The sequence below is a fragment of the Jaculus jaculus genome, chromosome 1 (assembly GCF_020740685.1).
Source record: "Jaculus jaculus isolate mJacJac1 chromosome 1, mJacJac1.mat.Y.cur, whole genome shotgun sequence".
NCBI classification, from domain to species: domain Eukaryota; kingdom Metazoa; phylum Chordata; class Mammalia; order Rodentia; family Dipodidae; genus Jaculus; species Jaculus jaculus.
In genome coordinates this window covers 43819784-43844165 of record NC_059102.1, presented here as the reverse complement: position 1 = coordinate 43844165, position 24382 = coordinate 43819784, and the positions used below count along the sequence as shown (strand labels likewise).

Genomic DNA, 24382 nt, shown 5'->3' with positions numbered 1-24382 from the left:
AGCTTAATGCGAAATTATCTGTTTAGCATATGCAAGGTCCTCAGTTCAATCCCTAGTACCAAAACAAAACGCCAACAACAAAAAGTTATTTCCCTTACTTTTGAGTAACTTCAGTTATGGAATAGTTCATTTTCTTGAGTAAAATACTTTACTTTATAAACATAAATATTGAATATTATTTCTGTTACTGGCCCAAAATAGAACTTTTGCCTTGTTTAATGACACTAGTTAATAGGATTACCATCAAACATCATCAGCTTTATATTTGCCAAAACATGCCCCCTCTGTTCTCAATTTCAGTAATTACTAATCAGAAAGGGAAAACATAATAATGAAATAAAATGCTTAAAGGCAGAAGTTGGATGAAGTCAAAGACATATGCCAAAATTTAAGTGTTACTGGCTTTCAGATCCTAATACTTGATGCGATGTGAAGTTCAGAATATCCACTACCTTTTCTGATTGGCTCCTGAATGTTCCTAATGATAGTATCCTTTGAGATGAGGAAGAAACATACCACTTTTAAAAATGCACAAATGAAGGATGGCGAGATGGCTTAGCAGTTAAGGCATTTGTCTGAGAAGCCAAAGGACCCAGGTTCGATTCCCCAGGACCCACACAAGCCAAATGCACAAGGTGGCGCATGCTTCTGAAGTTCGTTTACAGAGACTGAAGGCCCTGGCATGCCCATTCTCTCTCTTGCTATCTATTCCTTCCTCTCTTACAAATAAATAAAATTTAAACAATTTTTAAAGTTTTTTAATTCACAGATGAGGAAATTACTGTCCTTAGCCTAGTGAGGGTACTCCGTGAATGTTCATATGGTTATAATTTAAAGCAGTTTCTGATTGTATAAATGAGTATTTGCAGTGAAATTCAAAGATGCATGAAAATCATCTGTAAAATGTTTTAAATATTGCTGGCTAGTCATTTTAATGCAAAATTTAGCATAATAGAACAACACACCAGCAGGAATAGCAAAACAAGTGCCTTTTAAATTAGAAGTGATGAAGTAGAAGAATACATGCGGTTTCCTTTATTATATGCTTCCATAATCGGAATTCAGTTAGTTTTCTGAAAACTTCTTAAGATAAGAAATTACGTGGGCTTTAAATTACACTAGATTAGAGGCTAATTTTTTTTTTCCTGTGAAGGCTCAGATAGTGAATATTTTTGGTTTGTGAGCCAAAAACTTTTGGATAAAACTAGTCAACTCTACTATCATAATTAGAAGACAGCCAGTATGCAGTACATAGAGTAGTGAACATGCTTGCATTTTTCTGAAGTTTCCATTTAATTAAAGAAAATATAGATTCAGCCTAGAAACTTTAGTAAGATGGTATCTAATAACATGTGAGAAAATGAAATAGTGTAATGAAAATTTTGGTAAATCAATGTGAAATAATGTAGTTTTTCATCTTTTTCTTTTTGTTTCAAAAATGCCTTAATAGAAAAAATGCTTCATATGTTGTGATAATTCGCAGATATTCCCCAGCTTGTGTAAGAAGAAATGCAGCATGTCATTTGGAGCATGAACAATTATACAATTAACAAGACTTTGTAATAATGTTTCTATGTATTCTGAGCCTCTCTTATATCTGTGTGTGCATGTTTAAGTTAAGTTTGTATAAGTGAAGTTACTAAATATATAAATAGTCCAGAATATAATGGTAAATAGACATTTGTTAGCAATGAAAATACTATTTAACAGATGCCTAATGGGAGTAACCACAAGAGAACAGATAAGAAGTGGTAAACACTGGAAATTATTTTTTTGTTCATGTCTTTTTCTACAGACATGTATTTCAAATTAATGAATCATTTCCTAATTCTCTGTAACTTACAAATAATTCATAAATGTGACTGGAATCATATGATTCCTTTTGATTTGGCTTTGTTGTCTCTTCCATTTAAAATCTAATCTGTGAGAAGGAAGAAATTTGAGATTTTCTAACTTATAATACCAAACCCGGATAATAAATTTCATAGCTACATTCAAGCCCTATCTCTTGCTCATTACAAGCATCTACTTATGAGGTTTAGCCCTAGAGATGGAGAAACGTTTTGTAGACTTTGATTTGAACTAGAATACAGTTGTCTCATAAAAACAGTTGTAAGTGCAATTAAATTGGAAAGTTTAACTTGGTAGGGGTATTCATGATGTTATTGTCATATAGAAACCTAATGTTATATGTCTACCTTTTTTATGGCTTTATTTTCTGTTTCTTTCGGTGCTATAGTAACATTTTTGAATGAAGGTGTTAAGTGGATGTTCATATCAAGGTTGGATCATTTCTCTATTAAAAAGACATTTGGAGCTAGATATGGCATTTAGGAGGCTGAGGTAGGAAGATTGCCATGAGTTTGAGACTAGCCTAGGTTACAAAATGAGTTCTAGATCGGTCTTTGCTAGAATGAGACCCTGCTTCAAAAGAAAAATAAAAAAGAAGAGACACTTCATGTCATCATCACTGGGTCCACATGACAATTCTTTTAGATAATGTCTCAAAGGACAAACATCTGAGAAGGATTAAGATTAATTTGTTTCTTCTTTATTAGTATTCAGCAGTCCCTCACAGTTTTAGTTCCACGTGTCTGGCCTTTTTTGCATCATACTATATCATCAGTTCGAAGAGCAGCATTGGAAACTCTGTTTACATTATTATCAACACAGGACCAGGTAAGTACTGATAATTATATATAATAAACTTGAAATATAAATAAATCACTTTTATAGAATAAACCAAATCAATTGCCTACCCTCAGTACATATTAAAAGAGTAAAAGAGTAAAAGAATAAAAGGGTTTTTCATTCTTCTTTTCCTCCTCTTAACATACATGCTGGGCATAGTAGAAGTGGCATGGTAACCATGTAAAAAAAGAATATAATAAACCTGAGGGCAGAAATATTTTAGTATTTTACTGTATGTGATATTCTTAATACTTGAAGTTGTATTTAACACATAGTACAAGATCCTTAGAAAATATTTATTGAGGAAACCATTGATTCAGTTGTCTTCTTTGCCTATAGGATACTAGTTTTCACATGCTTTATCTGACAGCTTGTTTTCAAAAACCATCCAGTTTGTAAAGGCCATATTTCAAGCTCTGAAATAAAACTCTTAAAGACTGGCTACTGGTTTCCCAGCTGGTCTTCTCTTAAAAAGTACAGTCTTGGGCTGGAGAGATGGCTTAGTGGTTAAGGCATTTGCCTACAAAGCCAATGGATCCCAGTTTGTTTCTCCAGGACCCACATAAGCCAGAGGCACAAGGGGGCACATGCACCTGCAATTCATTTGCAGTGGCTGGAGGTGCCCATTCTCCTCTTCCAGCCCCCTTCCTCCCCCACCTCTTTCTCTCTCTTAAATAAATAAATAAATAATAAATAAATGAAAGAAATAAATTTTTTAGAAAGTATAGTCTTAAGAATATGTATTTCCAATGATGGTATACTTCAGAAATCACACATTGAAATACATACAGCATATGTTTAGGTAATATTAGTGTGTGGAGAGAGTCTGTAATGAGCTGAGGAGTCTACTCTTGTTTATAAAAGGCTTTCTATTCATTTTCTTAAAAAATTATTTACTTATTTATTTTGTTTTTTTTCAAGGTAGGGTCTCACTTAGTCTAGCCCAGGCTGACCTAGAATCACTATGTCATCTTGGGCTGGTCTCTAACTCATAGCAATCCTCCTACTCTCGAGTGGCGAACGCCTTCACACCAGGCTATGTTATTTAAAAAATATATATATATTTGAGAGTGAGTGAGTAAGCCTGGGGCCACCATAGTCTTTTACTACTGCAGACAAATTTTACATGCACCTTTATGCATCTGCTTTACAGGGGTATTGGGGAATTGAGTCTGGGCTGGTAGGCTTTGCGGAGGGGGTCATTTTATAGCATGCTATATTGTACATAGTATGGTTTGGGCCAGTCATCTATTTTTATGTTTCTGTATTTCTTTCTTTGTTTTTATTTTGGTTTTTCACGTTAGCTCAGGCTGACCTGGATTCTCTGTAGTGCCACGGTGGCCTCGAACTCTTCGTTATCCTCCTACCTGTGTCTCCCAAGTGCTGGGATTAAAGGTGTGCACCACCATGCCTGGCTTTATTTATTTTTGTAGTAACAGCTTCCATGATTGTAAACAATATCCCATGGTAAATACCCTGCCTCCCCCCGCTTCCCCTTTGAAATACTATTCTCCATCATATCCCCTCCGCATCTCAATCAGTCTCTCTTTATTTTGATGTCATGATCTTTTCCTCCTATTATGATGGTATTGTGTAGGTAGTGTCAAGAACTGTGAGGTCATGGATATCCAGGCCAGTTTGTGTCTGTGGGGAGCACGTTGTAAGGAGTCCTACCCTTCCTTTGCCTCTTACATTCTTTCTGTCACCTCTTCCGGTATAGACCCTGAACCTTGGAAGGTGTGATAGAGATACTGCAGTGCTGAGCACTCCTGTCACTTCTTTCTAGCACCATGATGCCTTCTGAGTCATCCCAAGGTCACTGCCATCTGAAAAGAGAAGGTTCTCTACCAAAAGTGAGAGTAGCATAAATATATGGGTATGAACATTAAGAGAAGTGCTTAGTGGGCAGTTTGATAAACATAGTATATACAGTTAGCCAGATAGCAACAGACGTTACACCCCTAGGGCTCATGACTACCACTGTTTTAAGTTTTCAGTATCACGGAGTTATTTCCTCCCATGGAGCCGGCCTCCAGTCCAACTAGAGGGCAGTTGCTTTGCATCATAACAGACGTGCCACTATTGTACTCATTGGCTCATTTGGCCTGGCTGGCAAAATTTAAGACTTGCATTGTCCACTGTTGAGTATCCTCACTGGTAATTTCTCTCTCTTCCATTGAACTGTATGCAGAATGGCTTCTTTCAGCTTTCTGTGAGCTGGTCTACATGGAGGAGAGATTATCAGCTCAGTTCCAGTAGGATTTCTTTTTTTTTTAATTCAAATTTTTATTAACAACTTCATGATTATACAAAATACCCTCCCTCTCCCCACTTTCCCCTTTGAAACTCCATTCTCCATCATACCCCCTCCCCATCTCAGTCAGTCTCTGTTTTGATGTCATGGTCTTTTCCTCCTCTTGTGATGGTCTTGTGTAGGTAATGTCAGGCACTGTGAGGCCATTTTGTGTCTGGAGGGAGCATGTTGTAAGGAGTCCTACCCTTCCTTTGGCTCTGACATTCTTTCCGCCACCTCTTCCACATTAGACCCTCTAGCAGGATTTCTCAGTGGCCTTGCAGCCCAAGTGTTTGTAGTCTTCAGCAATAGGGTCTTACCATCTATTCCTGGTGGGAAACCAAGGGCCTCGGCAATGGCCTATAATGTTTTGGGGGCATGAGGGACCTCCCTGGCCACCAAGTCACTGGAAGATATCCCATCCCTGGTCTGCGCCCCCTTGTGGTACATGCAGTAGCTAGAGGTTCTGGTGCACCTGTGCTTTCTTTTTCTCTCTCTTTCCTTTTTTTCCTCTTTCTTTCTTTTCTCTTTCTCTTTCATTCTTTCTAAGATTTATTTATTTATTTATTAGAGACAGAAAGAGAGGGGGGAGAGAGTAAGAATGGGTGTGCCAGAGCCTCTAGCCAGTGCACATGAACTCCAGACGCATGCACCACCATGTGAATCTGGCTTATGTGGGACCTCGAGAATCAAATGTAGGTCCTTAATCTGCACAGGCATGTTCCTTAACCGTTAAGCCATCTCTCCAGCCCTCTGTCTGTTTCTAATAAATAAAACTTTTCTTTTTTAAAGCCATGTATGGTGGCAAATGCCTTTAATTCCAGCAATCAGGATTGCTATAAATTCAAGGACAGCCTGGAACTATAGAGTTTAGCTCCATCCAGGTCAGCCTGGGCTAAAGTGAGATCCTACCTTGAGCAACCCCCACCTCCTTAAAAAAAATTAGAAATCTAAATCCCCATGCCTTTTAAATAACACTGAGGCTGGAGACATGGCTTAGTCATTTAGGTGCTGGCCTGCAAAGCCTAATGACCCAGGTTCAGTTCCCTAGTACCCATGCATCAGCCTGGACTGGAGTGAGATCCTACCTTAAAAAAAAAAAGTCATTTTGGGAGGTGGAGGATAGATTTTTTTTTTTAAAACTAATTGGCTAGAATTTTTCTGGTGATTGGTCCTGCTCAGTGAGCTTTTATTTGGACAGCAATAAGGAAAGAGTGAGTATATAGAATAGATTACATCAGATTCTTTTTGGTTTTTTGAAGTAGGGTCTCACTGTAGCCCAGGCTGACCTGGAATTCACTATGGAGTCTTAGGGTGGCCTTGAACTCACAGTAATCCTCCTACCTTTGCCTCCCAAGTGCTGGGATTAAAGGTGTGTGCCACCATACCTGGCTCATATCAGCCATTTAAGATGTTTCTGACATTAAAAAAACTTAAGAATATGCCTAAGTTTCATAGTGAACCCAATATAAATTTCTAGTTTCGATGTTATCTTAACTTATAACTTGCATTACTATTTTTTAAATTTATTTATTTATTTGAGAGAGTGGGGGGTGGGGAATAGGTGCTCCAGAGCCTTTAGCCTCTGCAAACAAGCTCCATGTGCATGCGCCCCCTTTTGCATCTGGCTTACGTGGGTCCTGGAGAATCAAACTGGGATCCTTTGGCTTTGCAGGCAAACACCTTAACCACTAAGCCCTCTCTCCATCCCACCATTACTTGTATTCCTATTGACTACAGAGAAGTTAAGCTGTCATCATTTAGAATAAGAGCAATAATGTGGTTATTTTCAAAATTTCCCAACAAGCCAGGTGTGGTGGCACATGCCTTGTATCCCAGCATTTGGGAGGCAGAGGTAGAGGATCACCAGGAGTTTGAGGCCACCCTGAGACTACATAGTGAGTTCCAGGTCAACCTGGGCTAAAGTGAAACCCTGCCTCGAAAAACTAAGGAAAACAAAATCCCAATAAAGCAGTAGTATATAATGGAACCAGAGAGATATATCTGGTTATCAATTGGTTCTATGTGGAGGATAGTATCAACTAATTTGGGGAAGAAATTTGTTGTTATGATAATCAGGCATTTTCCAGCTTCCCTATGATTATATGATTATGTAATTTTTAAAGCCATTGCAATAATAAATGTGTTATTTGTTGATTATTGAAATTTGTCAACAGTTGCACCTTTTTGATACTTCTGTTTGTATTAACCCTTCAGGTAAGCTCACGTCCCAGAACTAAGTGCTATAGCTTTATTGTTTTTGTTTTCAGAACTCTTCATCTTGGCTCATACCTATCCTGTCTGATATGCTTCGACACATTTTTCAGTTTTGTGTTTTAGAAAGCAGCCAGGAGATGCTGGACCTTATTCACAAGGTACACAATGGGATATTTATAATTCTTTCTCTAATTACTTTGTAGATTAGTGATTGTTCTACTACTGGTCACAATTTTAAGGAATTAAAATATATCACCTAAGAGCCGGGCATGGTGGCACACGTCTTTAATCCTAGCACTTGGGAGACAGAGGTAGGAGGATCACTGTGACTTTTTGGCCACCCTGACACACTACATAGTGAATTCCAGGTCAGCCTGGGCTAGAGCGAAACCCTACCTCGAAAAACACAAAAACCATCCAAGATATTTGAAGTGTCTATAAATCAATCTGTAAGATGAGATAGGAAACTAGGCTTATATAATTAAGTTTTGGTTGAGCTATTAGGCATGTGGCTTAAGCCCTTTCAGAAAGCCCTAATAGAGAATTAAAAAAGAGAAGGAAGGAAAGAAAGAAAAAAAAAGGAAAAACAGGAGGTAGGCCTGGTGGCACCTGCTTGTGATTTGGGAGGCTTAGGCAGAAATAGTGCTAGAATTCAAGGCCAATCTGGCACAAATTACAAAACCTTGTATCAAAGTAACAATGGAAGGATTGCTGTTTTCAGCCCTACTTTTGATGTTACTGATGTGCTTATAGATTCTGCACAGTATTTTTGGATGTTTTGGTAATATAGTCTATTATAATTTAAACTTGCACCTTTCCTCCTGATTTGGCAAGATTATTCATTTATGTTGTAATAAAAGGAGGAGCCATTTGACATATTCAGTAGCCCTATGGCAGAGAATGGCATTATTACACATTATAATTTGTTATTACTGAATCATTCGCCTCTAAGGTGTCTTATTATTAACACCTTTGGACTAACTGTAGTATTATTTCTTTATGCAAGTTCTACCCAATTAATATTAGACAGATGGAAAGATATCTTAAGATCTTGAATCAAAGTATATATGTGTGTGTGTGTGTGTGTGTGTGTGTGTGAGAGAGAGAGAGAGAGTTTGTGTGTGTGTGTGTGTGTGTGTGTGTGTATCCACTTCTGAATTTCAGCAGACTACTTAGCTGGAGCTATTACATCTTAACGTGTGTGCTGAATATATTAGCATTAAGCCTTATGATATATAAAAATAATTTCAAAAAAAATTAAAATAAAAATAATTTCAGTTTATTTGCTGATGATTTAAAGTTTTATTATATATATGCTCATGTGTGTGTAAGCGTGCATGTACAGGCACATGCTTGTGAAGGCCAGAAAACAGGGTCTCTTATTGGCCTGGATATAACTTAAATAGGCTAGACTGGCTAACCAGGAAGGCTCTGGCATCCTCTTGTCTTCACTGCTCCTCTGTTGGGATACAGGTATGTTCCACCACATCCAAGATTTTTACATGGGTTCTGAAGACCAAAGTTGGGTATTCATGCTTGTAAGGTTATCACTTCGCTGACTGACCTATCGCCCAGCCCTGACAACTCTGTTTTTATGGACATATTTTATTTTGTTTTATTCTGTCTTTATCCCCTGCTCACTCATGACCTTTCCCTTGCATGCACCATTTTGTGCCTTTGGCTTTACCTAGGTACTGGAGACTTGAACCTAGGCCATCAGGCCTTGTAAGCAAGCGCCTTTAAGCGCTGAGCTATCTCTCCAGCCCCCTCTCCTTGCTTTTAAATTTTTTTATTTGAGAGAGACAGAGTTTGGGCACACAGGGCCTCCTGCCTCTGGAATTGAACTCCATATGCATTTGTCATTTTGTTTATCTGACTTCACATGGATTTTGGGGAATCAAACCCAGACCATTAGATTTTGCAAGCAAGTATCTTTAACCAATACCCTCTCAGTTGGCGCTCACCCCGCTTTCTCTTTCTTTTTTTTTTTTTTTTTTTTTGAGCTGATTTTTTAAATTTAATTTTTATTAACATTTTCCATGATTATAAAAAAAATCCCATGGTAATACCCTCCCTCCCCCACCCACTTTCCCCTTTGAAATTCCATTCTCCATCATATTACCTCCCCATCTCAATCATTGTACTTACATATATACAATGCCAACCTATTAAGTACCCTCCTCCCTTCCTTTCTCTTCCCTTTATATCTCCTTTTTAACTTACTGGCCTCTGCTACTAAGTATTTTCCTTCTCACGCAGAAGCCCAATCATCTGTAGCTAGGATCCACATATGAGGGAGAACATGTGGCACTTGGCTTTCTGGGCTTGGGTTACCTCACTTAGTATAATCCTTTCCAGATACATCCATTTTTCTGCAAATTTTGTAACTTCATTTTTCTGTACTGCTGAGTAGAACTCTATTGTATAAATGTGCCACATCTTCATTATCCACTCATCAATTGAGGGACATTTAGGCTGGTTCCATTTCCCAGCTATTATAAATTGAGCAGCAATAAACATAGTTGAGCACATACTTCTAAGGAAATGAGATGAGTCCTTTGGATATATGCCTAGGAGTGCTATAGCTGGGGTTGCTATCCTAATATCTGACAAGGTAGAATTCAGTCCAACGTTGGTCAAGAAAGATAAGGAAGGTCACTTTATATTGATTAAGGGCACACTCCAGCAGGAGGACATTACAATCCTAAACATATATGCACCTAACATGGGGACACCCAAATTCATCAAACAAACACTATTAGAACTAAGGTCACAGATAACACCAAACACAGTGGTGGTGGGTGACTTTAATACCCCACTCTCATCAATTGACAGGTCATCCCAGGAAAAAATAAACAGAGAGGCTTCTGGACTAAATGAGGTCATAGAAGGAATGGACCTAACAGATATATACAGGACATTTCATCCAAATGCTGCGGAATATACATTCTTTTCAGCAGCACATGGAACATTCTCTAAAATAGACCGTATATTAGGACACAAAGCAAATTCAGGAAAATTAAAATAATCCCTTGCATTCTATCTGACCACAATGGAATTAAACTACAAATCAGTAGCAAGAAAGGCTATAGAGCATACACAAAATCATGGAAACTAAACAATACACTACTAAATGATGAATGGGTCAACAAAGCAATCAAGAAGGAAATCAAAAAATTTATAGAGTCAAACGATAATGAGAACACAACATGCCAAACTCTCTGGGACACAATGAAGGCAGTCCTAAGAGGTAGATTTATAGCCTTAAGTGCCTATAGTAAGAAATTAGAAGGGTTGCAAATAAACGACCTAATGCTTCACCTTAAAGCCTTGGTAAAAGAACAAGGCAAACCAAAAATCAGTAGATGGGAAGAAATTAATGAAATAGAAACAAACAAAAAAAATCCAAAGAATTAATGAAACAAAGAGTTGGTTCTTTGAAAGGATAAACAAGATTGATAAACCCTTAGCAAATCTGACCAAAAGAAAGAGAAAAGAGACACAAATTAATAAAATCAGAGATGAACAAGGTAACATCACAACAGATTCCAGAGAACTTCAAAAAATCATAGGGACATACTATAAAAGCATATACTCCACAAAGTATGAAAATCTGAAAGAAATGGATGAGTTCCTTGATTTATATGACCTACCTAAATTAAATTGAGATTAATCACTTAAATAGACCTATAACAAACATGGAGATCCGAACAGTTATCAATAATCTCCCAACTAAAAAAAGCCCAGGCCCGGATGGATTCACTGCTGAAATTTTACCAGACCTTTAAGGAAGAGCTAACACCATTGCTTCTTAAGCTTTTCCAGGAAATAGAAAATGAAGGAATTCTACCAAACTCTTTTTATGAGGCCAGCATCACCCTGATACCAAAACCAGGCAAAGATAGAACAAAAAAAAGAAAATTACAGACCAATCTCCCTCATGAACATAGATGCAAAAATTCTCAACAAAATATTGGCAAACAGAATACAAGAGTATATCAAAAAGATCATTCACCCTGACCAAGTAGGCTTTATTCCAGAGATGCAGGGATGGTTCAATATACACAATGTAAATGTAATACATTATATAAATGGGTTGAAGGACAAAAATCACATGATCATCTCATTAGACACAGAGAAAGCATTTGACAAAATCCAACATCCCTTCATGATAAAAGTCCTACAGAGACTGGGAATAGAGGGAACATATCTCAATATAATAAAAGCTATTTATGACAAGCCTACAGCCAACATATTACTAAATGGAGAAAAACTGGAAGCTTTTCCACTAAAATCAGGAACAAGACAAGGGTGTCTACTGTCCCCACTTTTATTTAACATAGTTTTGGAAGTCAGCCATAGCAATAAGGCAAGAGACACACATAAAAGGGATACAAATTGGAAAGGAAGAGATCAAGTTATCATTATTTGCAGATGACATGATTCTGTACATAAAGGACCCTAAAGACTTTTTTGAGGTAGCGTCTCACTCTTGCTCAGGCTGACCTAGAACTCACTCTGGAGTCCCAGGCTGTCCTTGAACTCACAGTGATTCTCCTTCATCAGTTTCCCGAGTACACTACCATGCCCAGGAGAGAGAGAAAGGGAGAGTCAGACAGAGACAGAGAGAGAGACAGATAGACAGACATGATCGGTGCTCCAAGCCCTCTAGCCACTGCAAATAGTCTGTGGATGCACATGCCATTTTGTGCACTTGGCTTTGTTTGGGTACTGTGGAATCAAACTCCGGCTTTTAGACTTTGTAAGCAAGCACCTTAACCACTGAACCATCTCTCCATCCCCTACCTTGCCTTTAGTTTTAAAAAAAAAAAAAAAAAAAAAAACTTTACTTGAGACACACACACACACACACACACACACACACGGGGGGGGGGGGCGGGGAGGCACACCAGGTCCTCTAGCCAGTGCAAACATGCCACCATGTGCATCTGGCTTACATGGGCACTGGGGAGTTGAACTTGTGTCCTGTGGCCTCATAGGTAAATGCCTTAACTGCTAAGCCATCTCTCCAGCCCCTCCCCCACCTTGCTTTTTGATAAAGGGGTCTTGTAACCTGCGCTGGCCTGAGCTTGCTATGTAGCTGAAGCTGGCCTTGAACTCCTAATCCTTCTGCTTTTACCTCCTAATACTGAGATAATGGGCATATTTGACTACTCCTGGCTTACCATATTATTTTTGAAGTTTTTCATAAAATAATGAAATGATATTTTTGGGGAAAGGGATGGAGACAGACTTAAGGATATATCCTACACTGGCCTTGAACACTTGATACTTCTTCCTCATTCTTTCGAGTGCTTTGCATGTGTGCACTACTATGCTCAGCTTTTATTGCTCAGCTTCAGGATTGGCTCAGTAGATAATGTGCTTGTCATGCCAACTTGAATACCTGAGTTCAGATATCCAGAACCTATGTAAAACAAAGCCTGATGATAGAGTGTAAACATCTGATCAGCAAGAAGGGAGATAGGGACCCAGTCCCCTAGAAATTCATGGCCTGGCTTGCCAGACAGATGCAGCAGTGAAAGACGAGTCTCTGCCTTAAACAGATGGAAGGTGAGGAACAAGACCAGATGCTGTCCTCTGATCTTCACATGTGCCTGCACACACACATGAATACAAATATGCATTCAAAAAATTTTTCTTTTTTTTGTTATTTGAAGTCGGATTTCACTCTAGCCCAGGCTGACCTGGAATTCCCTAAGTAGTCTCAGGGTGGCCTCAAACTTACTGTGCTCCTCCTACCTCTGCCTCTTAAGTGCTGGGATTAAAGGTGTGTGCCACAATGCCGGGCCCCAAAACAATTTGTTTGCGTTATTTCATGTGGTATGTAAACTTATCAAAAAGCAGTATTTCAAAATAAGCCTCTATTTTTCTAAGTCATTATCCTTAAATGTATGTTTTAAGTTTAGTTAGCACTTAATAGAAAATTTTTCCTTTCATATTCCCTTTTCACTCTGTAGGTTTGGATGGAACTATTGAGCAAGGCTTCAGTTCAGTATGTGGTGGCAGCTGCATGCCCATGGATGGGAGCTTGGCTTTGCTTAATGATGCAGCCTTCTCATTTGCCTATTGACTTAAATATGTTGCTAGAAGTAAAAGCTAGAGCCAAGGTATGTATAGAGAAACGTGTATGTCCTGCTATAATTACTAATATAGTAACCATGTAAGAAGTCCATATTATTTTATTCTAAGGACATCTTTGTTAACATTAATGAGAACTTCTTAATTTAAGCAAGCTTTTATGAAGTGAGTAATAATTTTTCTCCATTAGATTTTTATGAAAATCATTCTAGTTTATTGGAATTATAACATTCTTTTTATTGCTATTTAAATTTTAATGTTTCATGCTTATTGAGTTTCTTTTCTCTAGGAAAAAACAGGTGGTAAGGTGCGCCAAGGCCAAAGCCAGAGTAAAGAAGTACTTCAGGAGTATATTGCAGGTGCAGACACTATCATGGAAGACCCAGCTACCAGGGATTTTGTAGTCATGCGGGCCAGAATGATGGCAGCTAAGTGAGTAGTACTCACCAGATAGCACAATCAGTTACATCTGGCCTCAAAATCATTTAACCAAAAGGTTCTTTTCATTGCCTGTCAATCCTTCCTTCTTCATACTCATTAGAAAAAGATAAAATGAGTGATTTTTTTTTTCGAGTTTTTATTAGCATCTTCCATGATTACAAAAGATATCCCATGGTAATACCCTCCCTCCCCCCCTTTCCCCTTTGAAACTCCACTCTCCATCATATCCCCTCTTCATCTCATATAAGTATGAGTGAATATTTTTAATTTTTTTTGAAGTATTGAAATAGAATCAGGCAGGGCATGGTAGCACAGCCTTTAATCCCAGTACCCTGGAGGCAGAGGTAGAAGGATCACTGTGAGTTTGAGGCAACCCCTAGATTACATAGTGAATTCTAGGTCAGCCTGGGCTAGAATGAGACCCTACCTCGAAAAGCAAAACCAAAAAGTAGTAGTTTGCCTGGGCCTTTCATGTCTTTTTTTAAAATTTTATTTCTCCAGGTAAGAGTTGGAGCACTATATTGATTTAGAATAAAGAATGTGGCTCAGATGTGGTGGTACTCAGGAGGGTGACATAGGAGGGTTGCTGTGAGTTTGAGGTCAGCCTGAGATTACTGAATTAGGTCAGCCTGGGCTAGAGTGCAACCCTACCTTGAGGTAAACAAGAAAACAAAAAAAAAAAGTAGAATTAGGAGTTTAAGGTGATCCTTAACTACACAGGAGACCCTGTTATTCATAAATAAATTCAAAAGATAAATAGAATTGATGTAATTTTGTTATTGTAAGATAGGCATTATACTGGTATGGGAAAAGTGATAGCTATAGTAGGAATTTTACCTCAGGTAGTTTCTTTAATGTCATGCATTTTTCTCCCTTTCAGATTGTTAGGAGCCCTTTGTTGCTGTATTTGTGATCCAGGTGTAAATATGGTAAATCAAGAAATTAAGCCAGCAGAATCTCTTGGCCAGTTACTACTTTTCTATTTGAACTCCAAATCTGCCCTGCAAAGAATTAGTGTTGCTTTGGTAATCTGTGAGTGGGCTGCTTTACAAAAGGTAAGATTATGCCTCTAAAGTAATAAAGCCAAATTAAGTAAAACCAATTTCTGTTAATTCTTAGGATTATTTATAGTTTAACAGAAAAGTAAAATTTCTTTGTAAAAATCTTTATGGTGCTGTGTGTGGTAGCTCATGCCTTTAATCACAGCACTCAAGAGGCTGAGGTAAGGGAATCACTATGAGTTTGAGGCAACCTGGGCTACAGAGTGAGTTCCAGTTCAGCTGGGGCTAAAGTGAGCCAGGTGTGGTGGCACACGCCTTTAATTCCAGCACTCCAGAGGCAAAGGTAGGAGGATTACTGTGAGTTCAAGGCTACCCTGAGACTACATAGTGAATTCCAGGTCAGCCTGAGCTAGAGTGAGACTACACCTTGTAAAAGAAAAGAAAAGAAATTAACAGTTATGGAAAAGTATTCCAAATTATATTAAACTTTACTTATTTTCAACTTCTAACCCTGAGATTTTTTTTTTTCCTTAGCACACCTACAGTTATCTGAGACTACTAGCTATGTATATTTATAAAATTTGCTCTTAATTTTAATCTGTTACAAGAAGTCCTTTTTAAAACTATGTGTGTGTATATTCAAGCAATTCAGAAACTTGATTGTATGTATACACTTGGTTTTTACTCCTATGTGTATTTCCAATGACACATTTTTAGTGCTTTGTGTTTTAGAGTTTTGTTTATATGAATAATAACAAGAGCAGGAGTTTGGGTCATAAGAGAAAGAAAATTGTCCACATTTGAATCCAAATCTTCCTGTTTCTAAATAAATTCATTCATTGTAGCCCTTTGAACCTTTAACTTCTAGTAAGGTATATGATTTTATGTAAGACTTGTTTCTGTAAACCAAAGAAACTTCTGCTAGTTTTGTTACTTCCATTGACTGGAATTCTAGAAATTTAACTGTCTGCACTTGCTGTGAGAGTTGCTTGTTACTGCCTCTTAGCAGTTTGTCAAAGCTGTATCTAAAAGTAATTGAACCATGACCTATTGCAATTGAGACCCCAGCTTTGCCTCTGTAAAGAAGCAAAGTGCTTCTGCTTTTTAGTCAGGACTCCATGTGCTGGAGAGGCAGTGATGCTGTGTTTTTGTGCCTCTCAGACTCAGCAGCAAGTGTTGACAGTTCGGTTTCTGGACCCTCACAGAGCTTCTCTGGATTTACTCTGTGAAGCCCAGGCTGATCACCCAGATCCCACAGAACCCCTCATGGCTCACCACTGAGGCCATTCCCCCTCTTGTTGGGGCAGGCAACAACCCAGAGAGTGGGAAGGGTTAGTTAAATTTGGGGGCAGGTAAGTAGCTTTTAAATTATCCATTTCTACAGTACAGCATGTAAAGCTGTGGCTATACTGTTACAGATTTCTAATAATGAATTTTAATAACATTTTTATTTAGTGCATGCCAGATATTTTTTCTGACTAATTTTTATAGTAATGTACTTTAAATCTGCTGTATACTATATATTTATGTTTGTAAACTGAATGTATTAATTAGGTAGAAAATATAATGAAATTTTAATAGTTACATGTGCATGATCTGTAGTTATTCATATTAAAGTTTTATAGTAGTTTGTGCATAGTAACTTTTTCTGAGTGAACAGAACATAGATTCAAACTCAGTGGAAATTAAGAATTTGGGTGTCTGCAAGTGGAAACTCATGTGTCTCTAAAGTTCTGTTTCTCTGTTTGCCCTGAATACGTGCTGTCTATTGCATTTTAGGAGTGTAAAGCTGTTGCTCTGGCTGTGCAGCCACGTTTACTTGGTGTCCTTTCAGAACACTTGTATTATGATGAAATTGCTGTCCCATTCACACGAATGCAAAATGAATGTAAACAGTTCATCTCGTCCTTAGCTGATGCACATGTTGAAGTTGGTAATAGAGTAAACAACAGTGTTTTAACAATAGATCAAGCTAATGGCCTGGTGAGTAAAGAAGTAACTTTCTTAAATTAGATAGAGTGCAAAATAAATATCAGAAACTAGTCAGAACATGTCTACCATCCAAAACACACTAATTCGATGAATCTGTGCCTGATAGACTGTTACCCTTACTCTTTAAAAAGGATATTTACTGTATTGAGTTGTCTTTAAAGTAGATAACAAGGGTTGGTTAATGCATCTTTCTTGGAAAATGTCAAATTTTATCATTTCTCGGTAGTAAGACTGCAGAGTTTAGTAAAAGCTCATCATTTCCTCTTTCTTCTCAGTATTTAGTGAAAATATTTAAACATACAGTAGCAGGAGTATAGAAAAAGTGGAAGAATTACATAAAGACACTCGTAGTCAATAATTAGATTGTTAGTTAACATTTTATTAAATTTTCTTTATCACATATATCACATATCTTTCCAGCTACCAATCCATCTTTTTTTATGTGTTTCTAAGTAAATTTCAGGTATTAGTAATTAAATCGTAGGTGGACCATTTGATGAATTTTCACAAATACATGAATTTGTGAAACCAAGCCCATTTAAGATAGAGAATACTACATCACTACATCTACTCAATCTTTTTCCTCCTTGTCCTCAAGTAACCCTTTTTCTGATTCCTTCCTCTATAACTTAATTTTGCCCATTCTAGGATATCATCTAAATTAAAATCATATACTGCTGGCTTTGAGGCTTTCAACATCCAATAAAATAAATACAAAGGTATTAGCTGGGTGTGGTGACACATACCTTTAATCCCAATGCTCAGGAGACATAGGTAGAAGGATTGCCATGAATTTGAGGCTACCCTGAGACTGTGTAGGTCAGCCTGGGCCAGGGTGAGACCCTACCTCGAAAAATAAACCAAAAACAACAAAAACCCAAAGATCTTTTTTTTTTCTTTTAATTTAAATTATTACTTGAGAGAGAGAGGAAAAAAAAAGAATGGCTGTACCAGGGCCACAAATGACCTCCATATGTGTGCGCCCACTTGTGCACATGTGCAACATTGTGTGCTTGGTTCACTATGTGTCTGGCTTACGTGGGACCTGAGTTTGAACCGTTCTTAGGCTTCGCAGGCAAGTGCCTTAACTGCTGAACCATCTTGTCAGTCCCAAAGTTGTTTTAAAAAATACCTTTTAATAGCTGGAGAGGTGGCTCAGACGTTAAGGCTCTTGCCTGCAAAGCCTAATGACCCAGGTTTGATATCCCCAGTACCACTGTAAAGCCAGATGCACAAAGTTAACACATGTGTCTGGAGTTTATTTGCAGTGACTGGAGTCCCTCGTGTGCCTACTCTCTCACTCTTTCTCTTTCCTTACAAGTAACGTATAAAATATTTAAGGCTTGCATTGTCCATTGTCTGTCTTCACTGATGACTTCTTTCTGTCTCCCATGGAGCTGCATTCAGTGTAGCTTTTCCCAGCTTTTATTTAAACAAGTCATTTTATTCAAACAAATAAAAGCCTAATGATAGATTGCTTGCCTAGCTTGTGCAAGTACATGGGTCTAGTACCTGAACAAGTAATGAAAAAATTTATTACATATTTTTTTTATTTTTTTAAATTATTTATTTATTTATTTGAGAGCAACAGATACAGAGAGAAAGACAGATAGAGGGATAGAGAGAGAATGGGTGCGCCAGGGCTTCCAGCCTCTGCAAACGAACTCCAGACGTGTGCGCCCCCTTGTGCATCTGGCTAACATGGGACCTGGGGAACTGAGCCTCGAACCGGGGTCCTTAGGCTTCACAGGCAAGCGCTTAACCGCTAAGCCATCTCTCCAGCCCTTATTACATAATTTTATTTATTTCTTTATTAGAGAGAGAGGGAAAGAGGCAGATGGTCCTTCAGCTTTGCAGGCACGTGCCTTAATTGCTAAGCCCCTTCTCTGGTCCTAGGGGGATTGGGGGACAGGACTTTTTTTCTCTTTCTTTTAAAGCTACAAGATCTTTTCCCAAAGTGGCTTTATTTCATTTTACCTCTGGCTGATGATATAGAAGAGTTGTGGTTATTCCACCTAATCATGAGTATTTATGTTCAAGTTGGTCTGTCATTTCTGTTATTCTGTGTTTCTTGATTATGTTATTGGGAATGTTTTATTTTGTTTCGTATTTTTCACGGTAGTATCTCAGTCTAGCCCTGGCTTATCTGAAACTCACTGTGTAGTCCCAAGCTGGCCTTGAACTTACAGTGATCCTCCTACCTCTTCTCCTCACCCCCAGATGCTGGCATCAAAGGTGTGTGTCACCATGCCTGGCCATTTTTTTTTTAACTTTTTAAAAGCAAATGTTTTTATTTATTTGACAGAGAAAGGGGGTGGAGAAAGAGAGAGAGAATGGGTGTGCCAGGGCCACCAGCCACTGCAAACAAACTCCAGACACATGCACCCCCTGGGGCTTCTGGCTAATGTGGGTCCTGGGGAATTGAACCTGGGTCCTTTGGCCTTGCAGGCAAGCACCTTAACTGCTAAGCCATCCCTCCAGCAGCCTTTTTCTCAACTTTTTAATTTATTTGCAAGTAGAGAGAGAAAAGGGGAGAAAATATGAGAATGAATAGGCATGTCAGGGCCTCTGGCTGCTGTAAACAAACTCCAGATGCATGCACCATTTTGTACATCTTGCTTTATTTGGGTTCTAGGAACTCAAACCTGTGTCATTAGACCTTAACTGCTAAACCATCTCTCTAGCCCAATAAATCATTTTCAGTCAGGTTTGTGGTATACATCTGTACTCCCAGACTCTGAGATCGAGGCAGGAGTATCTCAAGTTTAAGGCCAGCTTGGACTACATGACCAAGTCACGACTGTCTCTCCAGCCCCCTCAAAACAAAAAAAAACATAGCAAACTGGTGTTTTCCTCTTCATCTCTTTTCATTTCTCAAAGTTCCTCTACTCAACCTGAGTTAACTCATTTTATAGAAGTATTTCACCCTCTTTTCTTCCCTGTTTCCTTTGCTAGCAGTTTCCTGTCCTTAACTCTCTATGCTTATGGAAAATTCTTTTCTTGACTCTTCCTTTTATTGCTCAAGCACAAAAGAGATGGTGATGAGCTTTGGTTAAGTTCTTTACACTTGACTTTGCTGCCTTGCTTCATCTCTGCAATGTTGCACCAGAAACCCCCAACCATTCTTTTTTTTGGTGGGGGGGTTTCGAGGTAGGGTCTCACTCTGGCTCAGACTGACCTGGAATTCACTATGTAGTATCAGGGTGGCCTTGAACTCTCAGCCATCCTCCTACCTCAGCCTCCTGAGTGCTGGGATTAAGGGCATGTGCCACCACATCTAGCTCCAACCATTCTTTAAAAAGATATTGGCAGGGCTGGGGAGATGGCTAAGCAGTTAAAAGACACTGGCTTGCAAAATCTGCTGGCTTCAGTTCAATTCCTGAGTACCCACTTAAAGCTAGATGCATAATGTAGCTTATGTGTCTGAATTCATTTGCAGCAATAAGAGGCTTTGGTGTGCCCATTCTCATATTCATTCATCTTCTCTCTCCCACATATATACATACATACATTTTTCAAAACAAATTTTTTCAATTTTAATTCTATTTATTTGAGAGAGAGAGAAAGAGGTAGATAGGATGGGCATGCCAGGACCTCTAACTGCTGCAAAGGAACTCCAGACACATCTGGCTTATGTGTGTCCTGGGGAATCAAATCTGGGTCCTTTGGCAAGCACCTTAACCATTACGCCATCTCTCCAGACACACACACATATTTGTAGCTGCAGATATATGCACACACACACACACATATATATATTTAAATTTTTTAAAATTTATTTGAGAGAGACGGTGGGAGAGAGAAGATGGATATAGAGAGAAAGTGGGCATGGCAGGGCCTGAAGCCACTGCAAATGAACTTTAGATGCATGTGCCACCTTGTGCATCTGGCTTATGTCAGTACTGGGGAATCTAACCTGAATCCTTAGGCTTTGCAGGCAAACACCAGAACTCTAAGCCATCTCTCCAGGCATGTATGTATGTATGTATATGTAGGGGGGGGGATAATTTTTAAATCACTGAGTTAAAGAAATAAGATGTTTCTTTTTAAAAATTTTTTTAAATTATTTTTATTTATTTATTTGAGAGTGACAGAAAGAGGCAGATAGAGAGAAAGAGAGAATGGGCGCGCCAGGGCCTCCAGCCACTGCAGACAAACTCTAGATGCGTGTGCCCCCTTGTGCATCTGACTAACGTGGTTCCTGGGAAATTGAGCCTTGAACCGGGGTCCTTAGGCTTCACAGGTAAGCGCTTAACCACTAAGCCATCTCTCCAGCCCAAGCCTTTTTTTTTTTTTTTTTTTTTGAGGTAGAGTCTCACTCTAGTCCAGGTTGACCTGGAATTCACTATGTAGTCTCAAGGTGGCCTCAAACTAAAGGTGGTCCTCCTACCTCTGCCTCCCAGTTGCTGGGATTAAAGGTGAGTGTCCCCATACCCAACAAGACAAATGTTTTAACTGCTTCTATCTAGTATCTACTAATTTCCTCCACCAAGAAAAGTTAAACAACCTTCAACTCTCTCAGCAGCTTTCACTTACCTTGTTACATTGTCTTAAATCTTATTTTTGTTTAATGTTGCATGTGTATATGTATGTGTATTGTGTGTGCATGTGTGTGTGTGATTTGCATTTTTGTGTGTTTGTGTGTAAGCCAGAGGACAACCTTGGTAATGCCATCCATCTGTTTTATTTTTTTTTTTATTATTAAATATTTATCCATTTATCTGAGAGGGAGATAGAGGTAAAAAGATGAACTCAGCACATGAGCCACTTTGTGCATTTGGATGTCTGTAGGTACTGGAACCTGAGCCCCAGCCATCAGGCTTTGCAAGCAAGCAGCTTTAACCAACTACTGAGTTATGTCTTTTTAAAAATATTTTATGTTTTGGGGGCTGGAGAGATGGCTTAGTGGTTAAGCGCTTGCCTGTGAAGCCTAAGGACCCCGGTTCGAGGCTCGATTCCCCAGGACCCACATTAGCCAGATGCACAAGGGGGCGCACGCATCTGGAATTCATCTGCAGTGGCTGGAAGTCCTGGCACGCCCATTCTCTCCCTCTCTCTCTCTCTCTGTCCGTCACTCTCAAATAAATAAATAAAAATAAACCAAAAAAATTAAAAAATAAATAAATAAAATATTTGTTTTGTTTTTTTTTAAGGTAGGGTTTCATTGTAGCTAGGGCAGACCTGGAATTCAGTATGTAGTGTCAGGGTGGCCTTGAACTCATGGCGATTTTCCTACTGCTGCCTCCTGATACTGAGATTAAAGGCATGTCTATAGTGATAGGAAGCTGACATAGGGGGGGAAAATGCCAACATAGTATAGTTTACTTAGGGTAAGGTGTTTTATTATTATTATTTATTTGAGAGGAGATAGAGGCAGATAGAGGGAATTTAAATATTTATTTACTTATTTATTAGTGAGAGGGAGAGAGAGGCAGAGGCAGATAGAGAGAAAAAGAAAAAGAATCAACATGGTAGGGCCTCCAGCCACTGCAAACTCCAGATGCATGTGCTACCCTGTGCATCTGACTCTGTGTGGGTAATGGAGAATCGAACCTGAGTCCCCTTTGGCTTTGCAGGTAAGCACTTGAACTGCTAAACCATCTCTCTAGTCCTAGTGTAAGGATTTTATTCTTTCCAGCCCTAGAGATAAGTTTTTAAAAAACATACTTGTATTTATTTGAAACGGTGGGGGAAGGGGAAGCAGACACAGAGTGAGTGAGTATAGGTATAACAGGGCCTTCTGGCACTGGAAACGACCCCAGATCCATGGGTCACTTTGTACATCTGTCTTTACTTGGGTACTGAGGAATTGAACCATAAGGCTTTGTTATAAGTAAGTGCCTTTAACTACTGAACCATCTCTCCAGCCCTACGGCAAGATTTTCAAATTTTTAGGATTACTATTTCAGCCGGGCATGGTGCCGCACACCTTTAATTCCAGTACTCAGGAGGCAGAGGTAGGAGGAGCACCATAAGTTCAAGGCCACCTTGAGACTACATAGTGAATTCCAGGTCAGCCTGAACTAGAGTGAGACCCTACCTTGAAAAAAAAAAAAATTTACTATTTCAAATAAATGTGCAGAGCCCCAAACAGACAAAACAAAGTTGAAAGTATAAGAAAAGATACATAATTTTTTTCCTGTTTGGAGAACAGATTGGTATGGTTATATGGATACAATTTAGTCTTTTGTATTTTATAAAACTAAAGATCTTTGTGCCTTGTTTTTCATAATAATACTACAGCATTTTTAGTTATTTTCCACCATCAAATAATTTTTTGAACTCAAATGTTAGGTTCTAAGCTGAGTATGGTGGCACATACCTACAGATCCAGAACTTGAAATAATGAAGCAGAAGAATCATTTTTAAAAACTTTTTAAATAATTTTATTTAGCCAGGCATGGTGGGGCACACCTTTAATCCCAGCACTCAGGAGGCAGAGGTAGGATTGCCATGAGTTCGAGGCCACCATGAGACTACATAGTGAATTCCAGGTCAGCCTGGACTAGAGCGAGAACCTGCCTCAAAAAAAAAGTTATTTATTTACAAGCAGAGAGAGAACGAGTGACAAGAATGAGTATACCAGGTCATTATATTTTTTTTTATTGACAACTTCCATAATTATAGACAACAAATCATGATAATCCCCCCCCCCTTCCCCTTCACAAATCCACTCTCCACAATATCTGATCCCTGTCTCTATTAGTCTCTCTTTTATTTTGTTGTCGTCATCTTTTCATCCTATTGATGAGGCTCTTGTAAAGGTAGTACTAGGCTCTTTGAGGTCATAGATATTGAGGCCAATTTCGGTCGGAACAATTACATTGTAAACAGTCCTACCCTTCCTTTGGCTCTTAACATTCTGTCGGCCACCTTGGAGTAGTATAGATGGGTCATATGGTAAATGTATTTATAGCTGACCCAGGAGCCTCCTCACTGATTTCCACGATGGCTGTACCACTGTATGTTCCAACCAACAGTGTAGAAAGGTTTCTCTTTTTCCGCATCTTCCCCAGCATTTATTGTCATTTATTTTCTTTCTTCAAATTTTTATTAGCGTTTTCCATGATTATAAAAAAAAATCCCATGTTAATTCCCTCCCCCGTCATTTGTTTTCTTGATAATAGCCATTCTGACAGAAGGTGGATTGCATTAAATGTGTTGATTGGGCCGGTTGTGGCATAGATTGCTTTTGGTAAGATTGACATTTTCACAATATTGATCATCCCAATCCAAGAACATGGGATGTCTTTCATTTTTACCAGTGCCTCATGTATGTGTGCTTTCCTTTCTCTTTAATGCGGAGGATCCCTTCAAATATTATCTGTAGTGATCATCCCAGGCTTACTTGTTGTATATTCCTTTAGCTTGTTTTTGTTGTGGAATGTCCTTATTTCTCTTATCAATTTGGATGGATAGCTTTGCTCGATTAAGTATTTTTTAAAATTTATTTTTTACTTTATTTTACATATTTATTTGAGAGAGAAAGAATGAATGGGTATGCCAGAGCCTGTAGCCACTGCAGACAAACTCCAAATGCCTGTTCTACCTTGAGCATCTTGTTTATGTGGGACCTGGAGAATCAAACCTGGATCCTTATGCTTCCCAGGCAAGCACCTTAACCACTAAGCCATCTCTCCAGCCC

General features: G+C 38.6%; 1 protein-coding gene across 2 annotated transcripts in view; it reads left to right on the top strand.

Annotated features, from left to right (window-relative positions):
• Btaf1 (B-TFIID TATA-box binding protein associated factor 1) overlaps positions 1 to 24382 on the top strand; it is a 130051-nt gene that overhangs the window by 62507 nt on the left and 43162 nt on the right. For both annotated transcript variants that reach the window (XM_045153974.1, XM_045153979.1), the window contains 6 exons: positions 2559 to 2679; positions 7255 to 7359; positions 13183 to 13332; positions 13593 to 13735; positions 14625 to 14799; positions 16525 to 16728. In XM_045153974.1, the coding sequence (XP_045009909.1) occupies positions 2559 to 2679; positions 7255 to 7359; positions 13183 to 13332; positions 13593 to 13735; positions 14625 to 14799; positions 16525 to 16728 (898 nt within the window). The remainder of the gene's footprint in view (positions 1 to 2558; positions 2680 to 7254; positions 7360 to 13182; positions 13333 to 13592; positions 13736 to 14624; positions 14800 to 16524; positions 16729 to 24382) is intronic.